Source organism: Hylobates moloch, unplaced genomic scaffold (assembly GCF_009828535.3).
Source record: "Hylobates moloch isolate HMO894 unplaced genomic scaffold, HMol_V3 SCAFFOLD_36, whole genome shotgun sequence".
NCBI classification, from domain to species: Eukaryota; Metazoa; Chordata; class Mammalia; order Primates; family Hylobatidae; genus Hylobates; species Hylobates moloch.
In genome coordinates this window covers 73092-83846 of record NW_026652311.1, presented here as the reverse complement: position 1 = coordinate 83846, position 10755 = coordinate 73092, and the positions used below count along the sequence as shown (strand labels likewise).

The following is a 10755-nucleotide window of genomic DNA, read 5'->3' as shown; positions in this document are numbered from 1 at the left end:
TTTATATATTTTATATATATATAAAATAAAGCCAAAGGCCCATATTCAATCCTAGTATATGCCAGTTAAATTAACTTTCTTCCATGACAATAATTTCATAGCCCATACACAAACCAAGTGACTATTCAGAAAAGAAATACAATGTGTGGATAAAAATACGCAGATCCACAAATACTAGTTTTGTAAAACAACTCAAAGCATAAATCATACTATTAAGTCTTTTAAATACAATGGCAAGCATATAATGTTTATTAAAAACTTACCATCAGAACTTGTGAGGACAAAGCTTTCTGCCTGGGTTTGTTTCTTTACACCTAAACTTTTTGGAAACCAGTGAAAATCAATAGGGTAAATATCATCAGGAAGCTTTACTATTTGAGTTGTTTCACTGGTTAACAAGTTCCACTTCACTATCTGGTGATCATCACTACATGAATACAGCTCTTCAGCAGTAGTCCAGCCCACACAGCTTACTAATTCTTGATGTGTCACCATGTTAAGGAGACATAAAACGTACAAAAGTCTTAAATCTTAATGAATAATTCACAGATGCAGATTATAAGGTGTAAGTAAAATAGGGTCAAATGGTTTCAAGATTCTAAATGTATTTTCCATTTTATGACTGGTATTTTTTTCTATATAAAAGAAAATAAGCATCTATTAAAAGAGTTGTAACTTCCTTCCTTCCCTCCCTCCCTCCTTCTTGCTTTCTTCTTTTCTTCCCTCTGTGGCCCAGGCTGGACTACACTTGGCTCACTGCAGACTCCCTGCGTCCCGCTCTCATGATTCTCCTGCCCTGGCCTGCGGGCTGCCTGGGATTGCCGGCGCGCGCCACCACCCCTCCCTGGTTTTTCTCCTTTGGCTGGAGGCGCGGTTTCGCCATGTCGGCCGGGCTGGTCTCCAGCTCCTGACCTCAAGTGGTCTGCCCGCCTCGGCCTCCCGAGGTGCTGGGACTGCAGACGGAGTCTCGCTCACTCGGTCCTCGGTATTGCCCGGGCTGGAGTGCGGTGGCGTGGTCTCGGCTCGCTGCAGCCCCCGCCTCCCAGCCGCCTGCCTTGGCCTCCCAGGGTGCTGGGATTGCAGCCTCTGCCCGGCCGCCGCCCCGTCTGGGACGTGGAGAGCGTCTCTGCCTGGCCGCCCACCGTCTGGGTTATGAAGAGCTCCTGTGCCCGGCCGCCCCGTCTGGGAGCTGAGGAGCGCCTCTGCCCAGCCGCCACCCCGTCTAGGAAGTGAGGAACGTCTCTGCCCGGCCGCCCACCGTCTGGGATGTGAGGAGCGCCTCTGCCCGGCCGCCCATCGTCTGGGAAGTGAGGAGCGCCTCTGCACGGCCGCCCCGTCTGGGAAGTGAGCGCCTCTGCCCGGCCGCCCCTTCTGGGATGTGAGGAGCGCCTCTGCCCGGCCGCCCCGTCTGGGAAGTGAGGAGCGCCTCTGCCCGGCCGCCCCGTCTGGGAAGTGAGGAGTGCCTCTGCCCAGCCACCCATCATCTGGGATGTGAGGAGCGCCTCTTCCAGCCACCCCGTCCGGGAAGTTAGGAGCCCCTCTGCCCGGCCGCTACCCCGTCTGGGAAGTGAGGAGCGCCTCTGCCCGGCCGCCCCGTCCGGGAAGTGAGGAGCCCCTCTGCCCGGCCGCCCCGTCCGGGAAGTGAGGAGCGTCTCTGCCCGGCCGCCCCATCTGGGAAGTGAGGAGCACCTCTGCCTGGCTGCCCCGTCTGGGATGTGGGGAGCGCCTCTGCCCGGCCGCCCCATCTGGGAGGTCTACCACAGAGGCCAGAAGCAATGTGGGGGCTGGACGTGGTGGCTCACGCCTGTAGTCCCAGTACTCTGGGAGGCCGGGGTGGGTTGATCACATGAGGCTAGGAGTTCGAGACCAGCCTGGCCAACATGGCGAAACATATGAAAAATACAACTGACAAACCAACCAAGTGACAACAAAACAGGTCTACCCTGGAGTCATACTCTAATTTTTTCTATTTTCCTCTCTTTCTGATCCTTTATCCCACTTTCTTTTTCTTCCTCTTCCTTCTTCGTCAAATAGAGGATTGAGTTATTATCATTGATCCATACAAAGTCCCTCTCTCATTTATTTTCTTTAATTCCCACCCCCCATTTCTATTCCCCGTCTTCCCATGTGCAACCTTCCTAATATGTTTGATATGCATCTTTTTGTTTGTATGTACTTTTAGAAAATGTTTATTGTTTTGCGTGCAATAAAAAAATTAAAAAAAAAAAAAGTTGTAAGAATGGAAAGCAAGAAAGAAATCCAGATGCCAAAAGGAGGGGGAGAAAAGATCTGACCACATGAAAATTTAAAACTTGTGTTACACAATATTCTATACACCAAGCCAAAAGGTACACAAAAGAAACCTAGTAGATCAAAAGGCATCAAAGAATCTACACTGAACTGTTGGGGGATAGGTAGGGAGCAAAGGGAACTATACTTTTTTCTTTATATACGTCTGTATCATTTAAGTTATTAAAATAAGCATGTATTCTTTTGCTAAGGAAAAAATAATCAAGTGTCAAAAGAAGACTGAAATCTAACAGTAGGCTATCCTTTTCAATCACATATTATCATAACAACTCACCTAGGAAAGAACTTATGGTTTAACAGCTGAAACTAAAATCTTACCAAACTTTTTTAAAATTTTTCATTTTATTTCTTCACTTCTTTTTCTTTTTTTTTTTTTTTTTGAGAGGGAGTCTCGCTCTGTCACCCAGGTTGGAGTGCAGTGGCGCAATCTCGGCTCACTGCAAGCTCCGCCTCCCGGGCTCACACCATTCTCCTGCCTCAGCCTCTCCAAGTAGCTGGGACTACAGGTGCCCGCCACCACGCCCGGTTAATTTTTTTGTATTTTTAGTAGAGACAGGGTTTCACCGTGGTCTCGATCTTCTGACCTCGTGATCTGCCCGCCTCGGCCTCCCAAAGTGTTGGGATTACGAGCGTGAGCCACCGCGCCCGGCCTTCTTCACTTATTTTTAATTGACAATACCAAACTTTCCTACATTAAAATTAGGAAATAATTCAATTATAATTTACTTCACTTATAAGATGCATAGTGCTGGATGAGATATGATCCCTAAAATTTTTACTTTATTTAACCCATTTTTTCAGCTCTAATTTATCAGAAGAATTTCTATGTAAGTTGAGATGCTCAAGTAGCCCTCACTTCGTCCACCAGGACAGGGTGCTTACCCTAGCAGAATTGTGTACCTAAAAGGCATTTCAGTTTGTTATTTACAAAGGATGTTTTCTCTTGTTACATCTGGATTTCTACATTGCCAGATTATTCCTGGTTGAGTTGTTTGTTCTTATTGTTATGATATAATCCTTTTATTTCCTTCATTTCTCACCAATACTTTTACTGTCTTATCTGAGCAATAATATGATTGCTTTTTCTAAGGAAACACAGACAATGTGCCTAATTATTCTAGTATGTTCCAAGATTTTTTAATACTTCAAAATATGATAGATTAAGCAGAAACCAAAAAGATAAAGAGAGATTATAGAAAGATCTTAGGAGTCTGCACAAAAAGGTAATAAAGAGATACTGGAATACTCAAAACTCAAAACACAATCTAAACAAAAGGACACTAGACCATTCCTGAAAAAAAGTTGTATTATCATTGCTGTTGCCTAAACAATGTTAGGTAAAACCTAAAATGGGAGAAGCTTAGATAAAACCTAGAAAGGAAGAAAACTCACACAAACAAATATGCACACATCTCAAACCAAAAATCATTAGCTTATCCTTATATAAATTGCTGTAAGTACATGCCAGACATCCATGACATTATCTTCAAACTCATAGGTCAACTAAAATTATGGGAGAAATGAGAAGACTGCCAGATCAACAAAGTCTAAAAACATTGTTATTCTTTGGCTTGAAAGGTAAAGGCAGACAGTAGACATGGTCAAAATCTATAAAATTGTGTATGGCGTGAACTCTTGAAAGCACATTTTTTTTTGAAAAGACAGTAAAAATGATTTAAGGGGGAATAAAAACTATTACATCTTCACTTAATAGTTAAATAAGCAGACAAGATAATATAAATGAAAACACCTATCAATTTAAAATGTCTGACCAAATGTTTAAATCAGTGTTTTCCTAGTTCTGATGAAGGACCGACCAGATTTTTCTTTATTTCAAATCCACTGCAGATGGATATTTTGTAAGATACAATAAAAACGAAATATTAGAAAATTTGGACATTATAACAATGTAAAATTGCTACAAAAATTTCTCAGCCCTTATTTTCAATTTCTTTACCTATTCTTTCACAGACCTGCAATAAAGTCTACAAAGGATACTTTGAGTAGAATTAGTCCAAATGTATAAGAATGATGATAGTGGGGCCTGGTCATATCTCCTTGACACATAACTGGGGACTCTTGCTGACAAAATATAGGGTCATGTGTTTGAGAAAATATTACTAATTGCCACCTTCCCATGTGAAATAATGAGGATCTGACTGCTCAGATTTCCCCAACTTGTCCTTCACTTTATCATGAATGTAAAGAAATAGAGCACAGCGGAATGAATACATGCTAGATTACACTAGCAAAGAAACAGTTTGGTTTAAAAAATGCTTCATTTTGGCCAGGCGCAGTGGCTCATGCCTGTAATCCCAGCACTTCGGGAGGCTGGGGTGGGTGGATCACCTGAGGTCGAGAGTTCGAGACCAGCCTGGCCAACATGGTGAAACCCCGTCTCTACTAAAAATACAAAAATTTCCTGGGCATGTTGGCGGGTGCCTGTAGTCCGAGCTGCTCAGGAGGCTGAGAATCACTTGAACCCAGGAGGTGGAGGTTGCAGTGAGCTGAGATCACAGCACAGTACTCCAGCCTGGGTGACAGAGTGAGACTCTGTCTCAAACAAAAAAAAAAATCTTCTTTTTAAGATCCTACTAAAGTAAACAACTGCTTTTTAAGTATTTAAGTATAGTACTTAAGTAGAGTAAGAAAAACGTCAGTAAGAATTTTAAAATAAGATTTATAGCAAATGGTTCACTTTGGAGAATTACTTACGACACATGATCTTAAATATTTTAAAACAATTTAGGTAAACAGCCACTAAAGGAATGAAAAAAAAAAATCTATTCTTCAACTAGAATATAAAATAGAGAAACTTTTAACAATACTATAATTAAGAAAATCCAATAAGATTTATAAGCATTAAAAGGATATGCTTTGGTTCTTTTAAAAGAGATATCTTCAGTCTCATGATTCCACTTCCAGCAAAAATTTAAGATGCCACTTGATTGTATTTACTGTAAAAATAAAAGGAGAGAAAATATAAAGTCAGCATTAAAAACAAATGTATGTATACAAACACAAAAAGCAAACAAATATCATTGCACCCCAAAGAGCACCTTCAGTCCTTCTGACATCAAGTACATGGAAGGAGAAAGAAAACTAGTGGGTGTGCCAATCCTAACAAGGGATGATGGAGAGCTTTGGGCTGAACCCCAGGAGTCCTCTAAACCTGCCTGAGACAGTCCTATGCAGAACACCACTAGGTAAATCCGGTTAAGTAAAGAATTTCCATGTCCTGAGGCCAAATCAAAAAATTCCACAAACTGGGAACTCTTCAATTGCAAATCAATTTTGGTCCTGTCTACTGGATACAAATATCCAAGGTCCGATTGAGGGCTAAGCTACAATTCTAGAATCCATGTGGAAAAATACAACATCATAAATCTAGTGGCCCAATCTGGAGTTGACATTCTGCAGTGGGGCAGATACACTGCCCAACAGTTATGGTTACCACAGTGACAATGTGAAAAATAGGTGACTTATTTAAGGAAGAGGTAATAAATTGCTTATAAAAGTTATGTAAAAATCACAGTGTAATTGCCAAATAAAAAATTAGGAAAAGAAGAATAACATTTCCCAAATAGCCATACCATCAAAAGACCAAATCATTGCTATATAGTTGTTGTACAAAAAAAGAGAGAAATCAAGAAAATGCTAAATTGTCTGAGTCCGATTTACATTTACAGAATTCTGAGTAACATCACTAACCTAACTAGGCAAATATAAATCAAATGAAAGTGTAATTAAAGGGAAAAAGTCCTCTTTACTAAGTTGAAAATTACTGCTAACTATATCAAAGGAGGTACTGACTATAGATAAGAATTCAGCAGGCCTCCCTTAGATAATTTCTCATTCTCATGAATCCAAGAACCTTTAGATGAGCAAGCTGCTAAATAAAGCTGTATTTCAAAGCACTCTTTTCACTTCTTTCTCTTCCAGTTCTCTTAAGGTGATTTCTGTTGAACTTCAAAAGTATGAAACTATGTGGAACACAGCCAGAGCTAGAATACAATGTCTCCCAGTCACACTTCCTAGGTTCACTTTTTTGGTCTTTAGGAGTTCTCCACCTTCCTCCAAACTCCGTCTTCCATCAGGCCCCCACCAATTAGACAGGGGAAAAAAGACTAATAACATTTTACAAAATGCTGCTTTTTCACAATAATTGAAATTTACTCAGCTTATAAGGATTTTAGAAGAAAGGCAGATAAATATTTGCTTCTGGAAATGAGAATACAATAGACGACAAAAATACACATAAAAATTGAATATACTATTACAATCAGAAACTTACAAGACATAATTCTACATCAGAAAACCTCAAACTGCTGAAATCCATAATAATTAGGATAATAGGCCGGGCGCGGTGGCTCACGCTTGTAATCCCAGCACTTTGGGAGGCCGAGGCGGGCGGATCACGAGGTCAGGAGATCGAGACCACGATGAAACCCCGTCTCTACTAAAAATACAAAAAAATTAGCCGGGCGTGGTGGCGGGCGCCTGTAGTCCCAGCTACTTGGAGAGGCTGAGGCAGGAGAATGGCGTGAACCCGGGAGGCGGAGCTTGCAGTGAGCCGAGATTGCGCCACTGCACTCCAGCCTGGGCGACAGAGCGAGACTCCCTCTCAAAAAAAATAAAATAAAAATAATTAGGATAATTCCTGATGAGAATAAATCATAATCCTCTATAAATAGTAGAAGCAGTATGGTTTTTACAAGAAAGGAATCACTAACCATTAAGAAACATCATGCCAAGGAATCAGAGAAAGTAAGACGATGGCATTCTAACACTGGAAAGATTCTCCCTTACTCAGAAAGATTTTCCTCACACATTCCATTTATCTGGGACCATCTGTATGAATGATATGTGCACTTTCATGTGGGACTGAATGAGGGAATAAAAGAAAAGTAATGTTAAAACATAGCCAATTTGGGGAAGTACAGAGCTGCCTGAATGCTGCATTGAGGTGTTTTTATCTGCCTAAAGGGATTGATCATGAGTATCTGACTAACAAGTGGTGTTGGGGCAGGGGTTGGATTTAGATAATAGAAAGACAATTTTGAGGGTATAGGTAACTTTGCAACTTTACATAGGGAGCAAGTAGCAGCAACTATGTCTTTGCTACTAAAAATCATTTATAAGTTGTTTTTGGTCCAGTGTGGGTCAACATTTATGAGGCTTAAGAGGAAAAAATGTGCCCAACAAAATCTGAGAGTCCAACCACTAAAATACACAGCAAATCTGGTCACTTCTCAGCACCTCCATCATAATCCAAAGCCACCAACATCCCCTGCCTCAATTATTGCAGTGGCCTCAAAATTGATCTTCCTATTCCTACATTTACCCCTACAAACTATTCTAAATACACCAGCCAGTAATTCTTTTAAAGCTAAGTCAGAATATGAAGGCCAGTATGCCTAAAATAAAATGAGTGAGGGACTGACAGGAAATTAGGGAAGGAGAGGGTGGGACACAACATGCAGGGCCTTGGAAAGTCATAATAAAAGCTTTAGTTTTTCTTCTGAGTGAACCAAGAAGCCAGTGGAGAAGTTATGAGCAAATAAGCAATACCAACTGACTTACATTTTAAATGGAATCAATGGATGGTATACAAAAAAGAGCCTATCAGGAGGGAAAATGAATAAGCCTGGATGCAGTAAGACCAGTTAGGATTTCAATACTCCAGAAGAGAAATGAAAGTGACTTAGATAAAGGACAAGGAAGGCAACAGTACAAGTAGCATGAAGTAGTCACATGCTAAATATATTTTGAGGAAAGATTCCAGAAATTTGCTGGTGAATTGAGTTTAAGAAAAACAGTTGTAGCCGGGCACGGTGGCTCACGCCTGTAATCCCAGCACTTTGGGAGGCCGAGGCAGGCGGATCATGAGGTGAGGAGTTCGAGACCAGCCTGGCCAACATGGTGAAACCCTGTCTCTACTAAAAATACAAAAATTAGCCGGGTGTGGTGGCGCATGCCTGTAATCCCAGCTACTCAGGAGGCTGAGGCAGGAGAATCGCTTGAACCCGGGAGGCGGAGGTTGCAGTGAGCTGAGATCGCACTACTGCACTCCAGCCTGGGCGTCAGAGCCAGACTCAGTCTCAAAAAACAAAAAAGAAAAACGGTAGTAAAAAATGACTGTAAAGTTTCAATAGGTGGAATGGAGTTGCCATTTATTGAAATGAGGAAGATTGAGAAACAGGTTGGAATGGGGTGATATCAAACATTCTGTTGTGGATATGTTAAGTACAAGGTTTCTATTAGACAACCCAATGGAGAAGTCAAAGAGAAATGAGATATAATATAGTAAGTCTGGAGTCAAGTGGGAAGTTGGAGTTGCAGATATCAATTAGATATCAACTTGAGGTTGTCAGCAAAAAGATCATATTCAAAGCCATGGAATAAGATGAAATTACCAAAGAGACTATGAAAAAGTGGTAGATTCAATGGCCTGGAAATCTTACTGAAGTCTTTAGAATTGTTAGCATTAAGATTCCAGAAGAAGTTAACTAGCAAAAACAAGTAGAGATAGACAATGGGATACTTAAAACAGATTTTAGAGCCAGTATAGATATTGGTAATGATAAGATAGGTTATGACTGTGAAAGTGGGTGGCTGAGGTCAAGGAACTGACAGGCCAGGGATTTATTTGTGGATATTTTAATGATGTCAAGATAATGACAAGAATAGTAGTAGAGATAAGGACAATTAGCCACATGCTAAAATATTCATTGAATGAGGGAAGAGCAAAGAGATATGCAGATGACCACATAAAAGCACAGCAGAGAATGGTTTAATCTGGTAGGACTTGTTTCAAAGGGACCAGGAGATTTTAGACAGGAAGGAGAAAAAGAATCAACTGCCCAGATACAGTAACGAGAGATAAGACTCTGACATATGGGAGTTTGGGAGGCAAAACAGCTTCTACTTGAGAGATCTGTAAAAAAAGCAGTTTCCAGGGACGGGCATGGTGGCTCATGCCTGTAATCCCAGCACTTTGGGAGGCCGAGGCGGGCGGATCACCTGAGGTCAGGAGTTTGAGACCAGTCTGACAAACATGCAGAAACCCTGTCTCTACTAAAAATACAAAATTAGCTGGGCATGGTGTGCATGCCTGTAATCCCTGCTACTCAGGAGGCTGAGGCAGGAGAATCGCTTGAACCTGGAAGGCAGAGGTTGCAGTGAGCCGAGATTGCACCATTGCACGCCAGCCTGGGCAACAAGAGTGAAACTCCGTTTCAAAAAAAAAAAAAAAAGAAAAAGAAAAGAAAAGCAGTTTCCTTAGGAAACAACCAGATTTAAGTTAGACTTTGAGAGTAAAGGGATCATTCAGAATAAAAGTGGAGGACTGATTTGGCTAATGACACACAGCAAGTTCCAAAAAATTTAGATGGTGAAGAACTAATGGTTTAAGATAGATAGTTAGAGATGGTAGAAACAGCTGGCTATCCATTCATCCCTGCTTCTGTGGTATAGGAATTTGAAGTTTTGCTATACATCTGGCCACCTAGAACAAAGACTATGTTTCCTAGCTGCCCTTGAAACTAGGTGTGGCCACATAAGGCATTAATAATACTGAAACCAACAGTGGCTATTATAATATCAACAACCTACCGGCCCAATCCGGATTTTATATTCTGTGAGGGGTAGAAATGAGGTAAGAGGCAGGACTCAACTCCGGAGGCAGAGCTCAGACATGGGACCAGATTGGGGACTGGCTAAAACACAGAAGAGGTGAAAGCACCTCCTGTAAGACATGCCTATCAGTGTGCCATATCAGTTTACTATTGCCATGGTAACACCAGGAAGTTACCTGTTTTTCTAGAAATTTCTGCATAGCCAACTTCTTAATTTGCATATAGCCAAGAGTGGGCACAAATATGACTGCAGAAGTGCCTTTGAGCTGCTCCTCTGGGCACACTGCCTATGGAGTAGCCCTGCTCTGCAAGGAACAGTACCTCTGCTGCTGCTATACACTGCTGCTTCAATAAAAGTTGCTGTATAACACCACCAGCTTGCCCTTGAATTCTTTCTTGGGCCGTGCCAAGAACACTCCTGGGCTAACCCCCAGTTTTGGAGCTTGCCTGCCCTGCATCAGATATACTGCCCAACAGTAATAGTACCTAAGTTCACATTGCCTAATTTCACAGTGAGTTATCTAAGGAACCCATTTCATTACTTCTTATAAACGTTATATAAAATTGCCCGGCGCGGGGGCTCACGCCTGTAATCCCAGCACTTTGGGGGGCCGAGGCAGGTGGATCACAAGGTCAGAAGATCGAGACCATCCTAGCTAACACGATGAAACCCGTCTCTACTAAAAATACAAAATTAGCCAGGGGTGGTGACACACACCTGTAATCCCAGCTACTCGGGAGGCTGAGGCAGGGAATCTCTGGAACTCAGGAGGTGGAGGTTGCAGTGAGCCGAGATCACACCACTGCA

At 41.9% G+C, this 10755-nt stretch overlaps 1 protein-coding gene across 3 annotated transcripts in view; it reads right to left on the bottom strand.

Annotated features, from left to right (window-relative positions):
- LOC116463446 (intraflagellar transport protein 80 homolog) overlaps positions 1 to 10755 on the bottom strand; it is a 148981-nt gene that overhangs the window by 127836 nt on the left and 10390 nt on the right. For 2 of the 3 annotated variants that reach the window (XM_058434625.1, XM_058434626.1), the window contains exons 2-3: positions 5186 to 5267; positions 264 to 486 (exon numbers count right to left, since the gene is read on the bottom strand). In XM_058434625.1, coding sequence (XP_058290608.1) covers positions 264 to 486; positions 5186 to 5221 — 259 coding nt within the window. In that variant the 5' untranslated portion in view covers positions 5222 to 5267. Of the gene's footprint in view, positions 1 to 263; positions 487 to 4082; positions 4105 to 5185; positions 5268 to 10755 lie in introns of those variants that run through there. The other variant, XM_032146558.2, reaches the window with a different exon arrangement.